Source organism: Phlebotomus papatasi, chromosome 2, assembly GCF_024763615.1.
Source record: "Phlebotomus papatasi isolate M1 chromosome 2, Ppap_2.1, whole genome shotgun sequence".
Taxonomy (NCBI): Eukaryota; Metazoa; Arthropoda; class Insecta; order Diptera; family Psychodidae; genus Phlebotomus; species Phlebotomus papatasi.
The window spans coordinates 89054400-89068897 of NC_077223.1; the positions used below are offsets into that span (position 1 = coordinate 89054400).

The 14498-nt window shown below is 34.1% G+C and overlaps 1 protein-coding gene across 1 annotated transcript in view; it reads left to right on the forward strand.

The window, feature by feature from the left end:
- Positions 1–14498, forward strand: part of LOC129804877 (myosin heavy chain, non-muscle) — a 77588-nt gene that overhangs the window by 15455 nt on the left and 47635 nt on the right. Inside the window, exon 3 of the mRNA XM_055852546.1 lies at positions 13860–14016. Coding sequence (XP_055708521.1) covers positions 13860–14016 — 157 coding nt within the window. The remainder of the gene's footprint in view (positions 1–13859; positions 14017–14498) is intronic.

Sequence of the window (14498 nt, forward strand, 5' to 3'; positions counted from 1 at the left end):
GTTGTATGAATGACCATATCAACTTTTAAAGATTTCCTATCAAATTATTCATCGATGTCTCATAGAAGATTTATCGGAGATTATAGTGAAAAAATGCAAAATCGTTGGTATTTCCAAAATGTAAATTTAAAAGAGGAAATGCTTAAAATATTTTAGGTCTGAAGTGCATCACGATCATTAAGAGATTGTAAAAAATATAACTCATAGTTTATCTGAGTAATAAGGCTGTTTTTGAAGAGAATGGTAATTGTTGTATTTCTTGTGTTTTAAAATTTGGCTTTACTTTGCAAAGTACGTATACGGTCAAAGCTAAGCACCTCATTTGACCTCTAGTTTATAATTAGGGACAAAACCTAACAGGTCATGACCTTGTGTTTCTAGAGGACCTAATTTTTATAAAATGTCAAATTTGGATTTTTTTGAAAGTTCTTAAAATTTACAATACGGTTGCATCAATCCTCCAATCGGTTATTGATCATTGAAGTATCGATAATTGATTTATGTATTTCAAATGCGTCATTTTTATTTGTCAGAAAATTTGATTCCGAGTTAGAAACTAAGTAGTTAAGATTGCGATTAAGGAGGAAGGCGTACAGTAGGGTAAAATGAGGTAATTTGGAATCCTTTTATAATTTGGGACATTTGAGACTTTCTCACTGTTTCAGATGAGCAAAGAGAAAACAAAGACCGCGAAATGGAAGAAAAAGACGATTAAGAAGAACAGAAACAGCTTTCCTTCCTTTTGTATCTCTAAAACGGTGAGAAAGACTCAAATGTCCCAAATTGTAAATGGTTCCATATTACCTCATTTTACTCTACGTCGAAAGCTATGGGAAACAGAGAAGGTTCTTTCTCTTGAGTTGATAGTTATCCTCCACTGACGCTTCTGGAAGGGACACCCTTTTCCTGCCTTCTAGGATAAAGATTTCTCTATCGGTTGACTTAAATCTGTATCGGTTCCGTTGTATCCAGACCGTTTATGTAGACCCATTATGCACTCCCCGTTCCTCCTTACTAAATTACTTAGATGGTCATTTACGTCCCTTTAAGAGACAAGAACTGCTGCACAACACCTTGCCAGTCCATGCGATCTAAAGCTAGCGTCCACTAGCGTCAAAATAACCCAAGGGTTTTCAGGACATCCTCCATTACATTTTCCCATTTCGTTCGGGAATGACCTTCCTCCTTGCGTCCTCCGAATTTTGCTCATACAGTTTCCTATGGGTATTCTCTCCTCTGGCATATGACAAATGTGATTGGATAGAGACTACAATATCGGCCTCACCATAAAGCTCCTCCAGTTCATGGTTCATCCTTGTTCGGAATTCCCCTGTAGTTTCCTCATGGAAAGGCCCGTAGATTCGAAGTAGTTCCCGTCTCTGAAAGATCAGCAGTTTTCTTTCTTCTGTGCGGGTCAACGGTACTGTTTCCAGACCATACGTTATGACATTGCTTATCAGTATGGTTCTGTATAATTTAATTTTTCTTGTTCCTTGAGTGAAAAGTAGTTTCTACTTCCCGCCGCGAATCTCTCGTTAACCTCTACTCCGACTTCACAACACGTCGTCAGTACCGATCCGAGGTATTTGAAGTCATTGACAACCTCAAAATTGTACTCGTTAAAAGTGACATTCTGACGGAATCTGGATGCTGCGTCACCAATGACCATGTATTTCATTTTTCTTTCGTTGATCTTGAATCCCATCCTCTGCAGCTACTGCGGTTACTTCGACGAATGTCTCCTTCACCGCGAGAGTGAAGCAGCCCATGTACCCGTTCTTCCACTCTGTCTTAATTGTACTGTCTTTTTATTGTGACTTAATTGTATTGTCTTTGCTTTTGTATAACTAGGCACACTCCGGGTCATTTCTATATTGCGGCAGACCAGCCTTGATTGGATCAGTTTCAGTGAATGTGTATTTATTTTGACAGATATCTTCCACCCCGAACTGGTTTCTGTACGAGCCTTCCTTGCTTTTAAACAGTTCTTTGACAATGCATTGGCATTACCTCTCTTTCATTCACTGGGCTAATTCGAGAGTTTCGAACCCGAAACCTCACAGTCAGATACACTACTCTACCAATTGATGCATTGAAGTTCATAACCAAATGGTCAGAGATATAAACTTCTAGTCTTCAGTGACCAACCACATCCATAAATCAAAATTATCTCCGTCATTTCTAACTTTTCGAAAACCGTTTTTCTCGAAAATTACTTTAATTATTTCTTTTATTTTTGAATATGAACGAAAAGAGGTTCGAAATCGATTTTTTCAACATAGATGCATTGGCCCTAATCTGCCTTTTATTTATACGTAAGCTTAGAACTAGAGATCAAATTGTAAGAGATACTAACTTACAGTTTTGAGTAACCCTCCACCCTCTTTAGAAGTCGAAGTTATCTAGATATAGTTTCTGGGACCTAGAGTCCCTCGATGACGGGGCAGGCACGTCTTCTATTAACTTATTTACTGCATAACGCTAATGATCTCTGATTATTCATTCTAACGACACTGTACTGTCAATATTGTTTCACATTCAATATCTTTTGCTTTATTAATGTTACTTTAATGTAAAAGTCCACAGCATCCGAAAATGCCCACTTCTTGGATAATTTTCAGTTTTTGGTATAATTTCTTGGTAATTTATTAACCAATTTAAATCAGTAGTAAACCGTTATAGTAGTAGTTGAGGCACCTTTAGGGAGGGTATCTTTGAAATTATGTTTTTCTCCTATTCTTAAATGGATCAGGACCTTACCACAATTTAAGCTAGCTCTAAAAACAAATTAAGGAGCTATATTACTTTATAAGGTTTATTTTTATTTAAAAATAGAATAAAAAGCCATATTTTAAAGCTACCTCTCTTCCCCCTATACTTATCGTCTGCGTTAATCGTTGTCGTATCTAGATTTCTTTTATGTCAACATTTCTTCATGCAAGATATGACGTTTGTACCATCATTTGCATCAAATGCAGATACAACGATGATAGACGCAACTGACGATATATTTATGATCGATATTTCTTGCAAAAACAATAAAATTTCAGTTGAATATAGTTTAAAAGCTTTTTAAGCCATTTCCCCTCTTGATTTTTTCCAATATAATTGCGGCATGCTTCTTGTCAGTGGCATGTATAAAAGCAATTTTTGCAACATATTTTCCATTATCTTGTCAAAGAAGAATATTACACATTTTGCACCTGTTGCACTCTAGTGAATTTGTTCTTTAATGTTCTTTCGTGTTGCTTTTAAAATATAATCCAATATGACTTCTGTTATAAAGTTAAATTTATTAATTCTAAAAGTCACCACAAATAGGTAATATTGAAAGAGTTTCTCAATATGATTTTAACTTTAATTATCATAAAATTTTAGTCATATACTCTCATTGGGGGTATATGAAATCCGTGAGAATATAATTGTTCCTCATATATTCATGTTGATAATGTACATTTTTTGCCTTTTTCTCTCTCAATTGATGTCCGATTAAAGCAATTTGGCACATTATGTCAAGTTGTGTGAAACATTATGAGAGAGAGAAGCTCAATTTATTCTTATGGTCACCCAAGAGACTTTCTCACCAAATTTGGTGATAAATTTCAGTGCGTATTAAATTGATATAGACTTGGGTGCGAGACAACTCCATGGGTTTTCATAATAATAAATAAGTTTGGACTGTTGGTGTTTTTTTTAATACCACACTCGTTTTTTTATATCTGGCTCATTCTGGCCTCATCAAAATTGGCTGTGGTACTGGTATAAGAGAAGTCTAAGAGATGTGAGGAAAAATCATGGATATACAGAGAGTCACTCAGCATGTGACGATGTCGCAATAAAAATCAAGTTAAACAGAGTCCAGCCAATTTTGGAAGCAACTCACACGAATAATGACTTGAAATAAGGAGGCTTCTCTCAACTTGAGAGGTAGTAGCAGCCAAAAAGTATTTTTATATAAAGAAGTCTTTTCCACATCATTTTCTCTCCCCATTAATGATTTTGTCTCTTCCAATTCACCAAAGCCTATTGCCGATCAAATTATTTAATGTTAAGAATTTCATTTGCATCCAATTCCCATAATGGACATATTCACCAATGTTCTCTCCAATAAATCATAATGTATGACACCGTGTACCTTGGGAGATCGGATGACATGTGTTGTACCTGAGAAGAGGCAAGTCGGTCTCTTATTGCATTAAATATGGAAAAACCAGGGGAAAGGGAGTTGATTGAGAAATTGCTAATTGAACGGCTTCTTGTGTTGTTCAAAATGAAACACATGCAACATGATTGTAATGTTTTCTTAACTCATGTAATTGCATTTTAAATTAAAATCACAGCAAATTGGTGCATTTTATAAACATGATAAATGTCACATCTTCAGACTATTAGATTAATTGAAGAGATCTTGATACTGTTTTTTTCTTGTCTTTTGAATCATTTTGCAATAAATAATGTTTAATGCTGAGGAGGTGGTTAATTCCCTTACCACACACATACAAGACAATAGAGAGAAATTTGACAAAAAGACTAAAAGTGAATTTGTGTGTAGTATTTGTCAAAAAATACTATAACTCACCATTGTATGCAAATGACCTTTAATAGGATTTTGAGACAGTGTATATGATGAATTCTTATGGAAATGTCGAAAGAAGATTGAAATTAATATATTGGTTTAAATTGATTGAACTTCTGTGGACATTGGAGGAATATCTGATTTTCTCCTTTTTCACAAGGCATCGTGTGTGGGATAATATACAAAAGATTTATAGTAAATAAACGTTAATTGTAAAATCTTATATTAAAATGCATAGGTTAAACTGCGATTTTTTAATTAGATATTAGACTTTAGAGAGCAAAACCTGTATGAATTTATAGATAGATACTATTGGGATGCTTGTTCACTGGAGAAATGGTCATCATGATCTAAGTAGCTTAGAAATAAAAATTAGTGTTCTGTGCTACCCCATGTTTTGTAGTGCCCCAGTTTCCCCTATAGAATTTTAGATATGTATTTATTTATATTGTTGCTAGAACTTTAATGGAACAGGTGGAATTTTCAGTCTTATAATCGAGCTCTGTCTGTAGATGAGATTTGACGACTTATATATAATTCCCAGTAACCGAGAATCGAACCTACAACAGTTGCGTAATGCAGCAAGCTCTCTACCACATAACCTACGTCAAAGTACGTCAGGTATCCCTTACTACAGCAGATTGGTCTAACTAAGAAAAGTATCAGTCGGAAAGGAAAAATAAGTAACAACTGCTAGAATAATATTATCAGTGAAATTGGATACTCAAGACTGATTTACTCTAAAAAGCTCTATTCGTCTCAATAAGATGTGAAATGGGAAAATTTTCCCTTATTTTATTCTCTATAACTTCAGTAATAGAACTAGTGTCAAAACTGCTAGAATTATAGACCCTGTATTAGAGCTCAATTAATTTCACAGGGTTACTCTAGTCAAACTGAATTTGATCAATTTGAATCAAAATAGGGGAATGTTGGCATGGTTCGCACAGAGTGAACCTTCAAACAACGCAAATTTACTCTTTGTTTGCAAAGAGCTAGTTCGTCATTTCTTAGCCATAAAATAGATAATTATTAAGCTCATAAAACGAAATGAAAATTGTTAGTCAACTCTTTGCAAACAAAGAGAAAATTCGCATCGTTTGAAGGTTCACTCTGTGCAAACCATGCCTACATTCCCCTATTCATGAAAGAATGACAGTTTTGTTCATTTTATGTTCACAACCCACTAATGTTAAAAACTACTATAATTACTACATCCTGAATAATTTGAAAGTGTTTCAGTCTGTGGAAAGACTTCCTTCCACAGATTAAGTCTGGCCTCTTCTGGAGATTGGTCAAGTGGTTTCGTGTGTTCTTTTTGACACTCAATTTCAGCCTCGTGGTGGATCAGTCAGTCCCCGAGGACTGTCCAGGAGCACCGATTTATTTCCCAAAAGCCCTAAATACGCGTGGAGCTTCCTTTCGTTGCTCCCGGTGCTATGTTAAGAATGCCAAAAAAGATAGAAAGTTTTTGATGTAGCCTCCAACTTGCAATTTTCAAATCAACTTTTACTGGCGTACAAAGTTGGCAGACATGGAAACTACTCGAAAATTGCCCAAAACACAGTTGGCATGCATGGAAAATTGCTCGAATTGCTTTTCAGACCGTTCAAAAAACAACAAATACGAACGGTAATTATTTTACTGGTTTTGTTACCCCACTAGAGTGCAATCCTTTGTATAACCTATTTTTCCATTTAAAATTTAGCGTACTATACATCTCTCTTTCTGTGTTTTTAATATTAATTTTATATGTGACTGTATTGTCACATATAAGATTAATTTTAAGAGTAAGAAAAGACGGAAAGAGTAGTATATAGAATGCAAAATTTCAAATGAAAATCACGTGTATTAGAAAGAGTACATTTACATTATAGTGGAGTAATACGATCAGTAAGATATTAATGTCCGTATTAATTGTTTTTTGGACCATATTACAGGCAGTTCGAGCTATTTTCCATGCGCGCTACTTCTGATTCTGTCAGTTTTCGAGCGATTTAATGACTGTCAAATTTATATACAGTGGGGAAATGCGAGAGAGAGAGGCAAAATAAGACACATACTATCTTTTTTGCCATTCTCGCAGTTCAGAAAGTATTAATCCTTATATTGATCTTATATGTAAAACCGCGGTGATGAAGATAATAAATGTCAAAAGTACTAGAATAAGGTTTACCGTGCCTAATTAATAGTTAACACTAAGAAAAAAAGAGTGTGCGATTAACATTTTTTCCTCAGAACTTTAACACTTTAGGTGTAAAAATATATCAACATTTTTAATGTTAATTTCACACCTTTTTAAGGGTAAAATTAACATGAAAAAGGGTAACTTTAACCCCTAATATACCTAAAAAGGGTAATATTTACACCGATGTTGGATTAATACTGCAGGATAAAATTAACATTTCCGGAGTGTTATTTTAACTTTTTCGGATTTCTTTCAGTGAATACTTAACAATCAGTATTGCCAGGCAACTCTAAATTTTGAACAGTTTGACATTTGACTGTAAGTTCCAATTCTGGAGAATATTAAAGCTGTTCTCATTAGTTTTGCGAGGAAATTACAAGTATGCATAATCTGCTAGAATTAGACTTAGCACTTGAAATATTAATTAGTCCAAAAATAACTATAATTAGGAGTACCTGTTGCCTCTGATGCAATAAATATTTGCTTTTATAAATTCCAATTTAATGAATTTAACAAAGTATTCTATTCATTCATTGTATACTAATATACAAGTTTATTTATTTTAGGATTTATTATATATAATTTATATTCCTATAGCTCCCTTTTTAATCTCTGCTTCAATATGCTGTCAAATGCTCATTCATTAGCGAATATTAATGTCGAAGTGATTTGGCAAATTGATGGGAAACATGGAAAATCTTACTAATCACTCTCTGTTTTGTCTGTTAGTAGGGGGGTTTCCATATGGAGTAAAATCGAGCAGGATTACTGCAGGAACTTTGTTAGGGATTAATGTATTAGTGTTCATGAATTTAGACCATTAACGGATTATCGAATTTAGTATATTAGTTTTACAGATTGCTTGCACAATTTTTAGGATTTAGAAAAATTATTATTCGAAACATTGTTTCCTGAAACATTTATTTTTCTGCTCAGTGTTTGAACACTTCTTTTAGAATAGACTATAGACTATTGTATTAAGTGTTAATTTTTAGTGTTATTTTATTAAATTTATTTGGAGATACGGTAATTTAGCAGAGCTTCCTTTCGCCTTCCAATTTAAATTATTTTGATGTTTGCTTTATTAAAAGATCTTTTTAGTCATAACCTTGAATGAGTTCAGAGACACATTCCTCTGATATTAAAGAGAAAGAAAAAAAAAACATAATGTATATTTTCTGTTCTCACTCAATTAGAAACAAGAGTAGTTGCAAAACAATTCTATTGGAGTGAAATGTAAGCTCAATTTTGTAATTGAATGAATGAGAATCTGAAGAAGAAAACACCAGCATGTCATATGGGGAAGGACAGAGTGTGATTAATACGGGAAAGGTGATAAGGAAAAGTGTAATTTGAATGATGTGGAAGTTACACAAAAAAGCCACACTTGCCAGCACATTGGAATGCATACGAATGAATAACAAACAGCATAAGGCATGAGTCATAATAAAAGAAGCGCTAAATATGGTAAAAAGTGAATTTTTTGGGTCACATCGAATGAACAGGGAAATTTGTTTGATCAACAAAATAATTTTGTAAAATATGTCTACAATGCGTATATATATTTTTTTGCATGGCGTGCAGAGAAGATTCTCCTCTTGACTTTCGCACAGATGATGACACTGACCGGATGCGCTATTGAGCAATATCTCTCTGTAATTCCCTATCATTGGCAAACACAAGAAAAATTTGTTTATCTAATGTATGCTGTACATCTCATGAGTTCTTCCGCCGTTTTTGAAAAAAAAAGTCTGGTATAAATAGCCATTAAGTCACTAAAAAACACTTTTTTTGCACCAATTCAAATTGGCATTGGCACTGCGTGAATTAGATAATATTTTGATGAAGAAAAAGATTGTGGGAGATGCTGCATAAAAATCCATTTTATTCTTTCCTGAGCGGTTTTTGAATTTGTGTACTCTTCGTACCGGAATATTCATCACTTTGTATTGAGCAATTTAGTACATCTCCATTGAATGTGGCGTGTGTTACAATTAAATTCTGCAAAATGGAAAGGCAATGCTGAAGACTGAAGATCCAAAACAAATAGACGAATGGGATGTGTGGTGTTAGTGTGAAAAGTTGGAAGTTTATTTCTGGATGAACTAAAAATTGAATCTTGCTATTATTATCGTGCACTTGACGTTGAAGTTGCCTCTGGTTCGCGCAAGAGAGCAAAGAAATTCCAATATAAACCCTAATGAAGATTTAGCTACTCTGATTCTTAAGTTCACTGAAGATTTTTAGGTTAATGGGTAGTAGTTCAGGAAGAATCGACTAATGATAAGAATGAGCCAACTAACAAATTTTCGGTTTTTAACAGGGTAAATTTTTGGAAAAATGTTAACTTAACCCAATTAATCTTTCAAACTTCTAAGGTTTATTTCATTTGCTTGTTATACAGAAATTTTTAGGTATATAGAAATTAGAATTCGCTCACTGAGAAACCTGTTGACTATCTTTCTTAAGGTGTTACGTAGCTTACGAAGCCTAAAAATCAATGTAGGGGACCTGTACCAAATTTCGAACAGCTTGCAATTTCGGCCAGTTCTTTTGTTTCTTAAATTTTCATTGATATTTAGTTTTTGTATACCTTTTTGAATGGAAAAACCAGAAAATGTTTCTTCGACGAACAAGGTGATATGAAAAATTCCAGAAAAGCAAGAAAGACTGCGAGAAGTAAGGTTGCCGAAATATTATCCAAAGCCATGGCTATAATTTTTATTCATTTGCAATATCAGTGAATTTCCTGACAAAAATCTCATTCATGTGTAGCAAGAATAGAAAAAAAGAACAGATGAAAAATTAGTGAAAGATGTTAAATGTAAAATTTCGAGGGCGTGTGTAAATTTGGTTGAGCTACAACTGAACTACCATAAAAGGTTTATGGACGTTTAATTGACGTGGAATATAATGTAATAAAATGGGAATGTTGTTTAACAAGCAAATTCATAACTTTATCACACTACTAGATTGATCATATTGATTGGGCCATGATGATGAATTTTCGATGACAAAAAGAATTGGTATTTGTTGATTCAAGTGTCACATTTAATGACAAAGTCGATAATTATACCCTTAAGTATCAGCTATCATTGAGATCTTTAATATCATTTGTAACAACATTGTGGTTTTGTACAATTGCATTTTCAATTCTTCAATTAACTTGGTGATATTATAGTTTAACAGAAAATTATTATGTGTGGCAATAATCTCAAAATCAATACAAATTGCAATTGAACTCCTTGTTAGCTTTTCTAACAACTTGCATACGATTCTCGCTGGTTTTTCTTCATACCAAAATTAGATGGGGGTTTTTACTTAAATTGGCAATATCGATAAAATTTTCAATTTATATTCACATGATGCTCCCACCATTGTGAGATGTCTTGTAAATTTTAAATGCCTCGCATTTTATCCTCGATGATCGCATCTCCGTGGTGATCTTATGGAGGAAATAGTATGTATATATATTTATATTTATTTTTTCGGCGCAATAAAGAAATTGAAGATCATTACTTTGTGTCGAAAATGCTACAAGTGATATTTGTTTTCTGGCACAGAATAATTTAAAAGCAATGTATATATTGCATGGTTTTCACAGAGAAAACCATGGCAGAAAGTCTTTTGTGGCCAGCTTCTGGTTAATTTTTTTTCTGTGTTGTATGTTATGTGCCCCCTACACCATATGAATGTGTATATTGAGAGAATATAAAATCTCAAGAATTAATTTGTTAGGTTAGAATGAGAGGAGAAAAAAAAGAATTATTTCACACACAGGCAAAATTTACGAAAAAAAAGAATTCTATTTACCATAAATGATATTCATGTCATTTAGTAGAATGACTGTGTAAGGAGAGAAAGAATGATAAAATGTGCGAGGGAATATAAGAAAAATAAATAAATGTGTGCTTTGCCTCTGGGTTGGAGGGACATTGAGCTGTAATGTTGAGATGGAATGTGGCAGAACACAAATACAGAGGAAGAAATGCTCTAGCATTAATTCTTCGATATCGCTCGCGCTTCAATTTCCACCTTTTCTGAATCATCACTGCTACAGCACTATATAGTGGTTTATGGCGAGACAGTCGAGACTCTCCCGTAAGGCTGGAAATTCTTTTTGGGAAAGGGAGAAATTGTCAATTTGATGGTGTGATTGGAATGAATAAGGAGTCAAAGAAGGGTTGTATATCGATAGGGTGAGCCAGACTATCCCTATCTTACTCAACCTTCTAGATAAGTGTTTTTGGAGGAAAGAAGTCTCGAAATATTTCAATCTTTTCGAAAAAAAATGAATTGAGAGAAGTATTTCAATGCTAAGAAAAGTATCAGCCAATAAGAAACGAGTACTTTCAATATGGCGGAACGATGTAAAATACTGCAATGAAAAAAAAAATCAGAAACGTTCTTCTAGTGCTTTCAGATAGAAAACATTAGAAGAAATTACTTATAAAGTACAGAGGTATTGTAAAGTGAGGTTATGTTAATAAATAACCTCATAATGACATAACCTCTAGATACACAGAAATCTTTATTGGAAAAAGTCAATTCTAAGTTTGTTTGAAGGTCTCAATATATTCAGAGCAATTTTCATCAAAAATTGTCTTTTTGACGTTTCCCCTACAATAGTACAGGCCAACTTAATATTTAAAATTTGATATGTTTATTGAGAGAAAGATGGACTTGACCCGCAAAGCTAGCATTATTACATTATTTTTTCACATTAATGCTATAAGTTAATTTATAAAATAATTTTTGCGGGCCAAGTCTACCTTTTAATGAATAATTAGATCTAATTCTAAATATTAAGTGATTTAATGACACAAATCGTATTACATATCGTTGGCTCTTAATGATAATCATCCTATTTTTCGACATATCGTCGGTTGCATCGACCGTTTTCGTATTTGCATTTCTTTTGTGTTTGCATTTCACGCATAAGGCTACGTCTGTATCGTAGCTTGTACCAAATGCAGATGAAAAACAAATGCAGATACGGAAACAGTAGATGCAACCGACAATACAACAAAGCTCAGAGACGTAATAGACATTTTTGCTATATAAAAACTTTTCAAGACATTTGAAGTTCATCTATCAGCCGCTAGTGGCGCAAAATTGCAATTCCCTCTAAAATGCGCAGCGCATGAAGTATATGCTTAACGTTCCTTCAGGCTCTAAAAAAGGCAATTCTGGTTAAAAGAATAGTTTATCAATGCATTTAAGTTGATTAAAAAAAATCTATTATGTTGTTCGAATTTCTGAAGTTTCGAATTTTCTGGTTTTCGAGTCTGTTAGGTTGTTACCACGCCTAGAGGCTAAACGACTAGAGATAAAAGACTTGGAGCCTTTGGGGAACCCCTCCTCCATAAGTCGATCTTGGGACCATTAAGATAAGATTTGGCCGGGGCCCCCTTATGCTTCCCCTTCCCCATTCCTACTCTATCTTATCCCCTGTCAGGAACAGCCGGTCCTTGTAATAGCTCTCTATGCACGCAGTACAGTATCGCTACTATATAACAGCAGCCCATTTCGGTCTGTGTTTGGATCAGTGACAGTGAATATTTGTATCGACTGAAGTACCACTTTCATTCCGAAACTTATTCTTGTACTAGCCTCTATATTCTTTATGCAGTTCACATTTTTGCTGATGTGCACTGGACGAACTCAAAGCCGATATGGTATCAAAACTATTCTGATACTGCTCAGCTTTGAACCCGAGGCCCCATAGTTATAAAGACGCGACTTTATCATCAGATCGCCTTGAGGCTCTTTGACTTGGGATCATTAATATGTATGCACCTAATTTTCCAGTTTTATCCAGGCAGACATTTCGTTCATATACCAAAATACTGTTGAATCCGTCTTACCAACGTTTTTCAAGGTCAAAGGTTTAAAAGGCTCTAGAGAGCGTATTTCACATACTAATAGTATCATTTTGAGCTCGTTGGAAAGGTCTTGGAATTCTTGACAAGCCTGGACCGGTCCCAATCGGTTCTGCATCGATAATGAACCGATTATGAATCGATAAATAATTTTCAATCGATAATTATGTAAATGATGCGAAAGCCTGGGACGCTTTGCTACCAGTTTTTTTTTTACTTACTGTCCATGGAGTTTTTCTCGTGAAATTTCCTGAAAAATTAAAGCATGAGAATTTTATATTGACTCAGTGTAGACAATTCTCAGAGTTTATGCTTAGACGATAAACAGAAAATGAGTATGAATCATCCAAAAAAAAATAAAGAGAGGGCTATTCACATTTGAAGACGCTATTTCGGACAGATTATTTAACACCTTTTCTCAACCTTCTCTGTCACAAAGTTGCAAATTCGTCTCAAGCGTATAAATTTACTTTACTTGATCCGCTTGATGAATTTTGCAAGAATTTTGCATTCTTCTGATGGTTGTCTCAATGAGATTTTTTTTGAAGCATTTGTGGTCTTGTGGGTGATCGATGGATAAAAGAATTTTTATTCTTTTGCGAGAAAAGAGACCATAAAGAGGATAACTGCAAAAAATCTCTTAACATCATTTCATGCGAGAATTTTAATGACGATTTTTTTTTAAAAAAACTTCAACTTTTCATCGTATTTTAACGTCTTTAATCGAGGAAGAGTGAGAGAGATTGGAAGAGAGAATGAGAAAATTTGGTCTGGCAATATACTTGGAGTGCATTGACTTTTTGTCCAGAATCATGGAGAATTTTATATATGAAATTTTGTGTATTTTATCACATGCTTCATGTGCAGTTGTACCATTGATTGTTGTAAGTTAATTGTCGCTATAAGAGAGACCATAATAATAATGTGACTTTGATAAAAAACACATTAATCTTGAATGGCCATGCAATACAAGTTTCCTCTACTTCTTGATGCCTTGCACCATTTCATATCTATGCGTATTGCTTGTAATTTACGATGTACTTATGTTGTCTCCCCTCGAGGAATAATTGGGGAAAAAAAGAGTACAGTGTGAAGAGACTAAAAAGGAAAGAAACAAAAAAGATGTTAATGTTTTGACACAATTAAAAGAGAGATGAGTGATGATAATAATGATTTGATTTCTAATTAAATTGTTTGGTAACTCTCCTTTTAGACCTATTCTGGCCTCTTCTGTGTGGTGGTGAATCCATACAAAAAATTGCCAATCTATACGGAAAAGATCATGGAGCGGTACAAGGGGATAAAACGCCACGAAGTGCCTCCGCATGTGTTTGCCATCACAGACACTGCCTACAGATCCATGTTACAAGGTTTGCTATTAAATTATGTTTAACTCTTTTTTTTGCCTCAACTTCACCATTCGACATTATTATAGTGTTGTATTAGGTGGTGGTGGAGAAAGGAATAGCAAAAAAAAATCTTATGAACAGCTATTTCATCTTTAGATAATTCCACCCACACTAACTTTTGATTTGGTGGTCTTTTGATCTTGTATCGATGGAGAGCAAGACAGACTGTAAGATTCGGTCAATTTGGTCAGGGTGGGTGGAATTTGACAAAAGAATTGGTCAAATAATATGCATTATTCACTCATGTATTCAGCAGTGCATGAATTTAAGTGAGAATTTCTCTCTGTTATGTACGCATTCGGTTTTGCTGAGATGGGACAATAATTGACGTTCTTTTTGTATTCTTTACACCTGGAGAAAGAGTTATCGCAGATTTTACAGTATTTAAGCTCAAAATATTGCTTTTTATCCATCATTGAAACGATTAAAACAAGTACATTGAA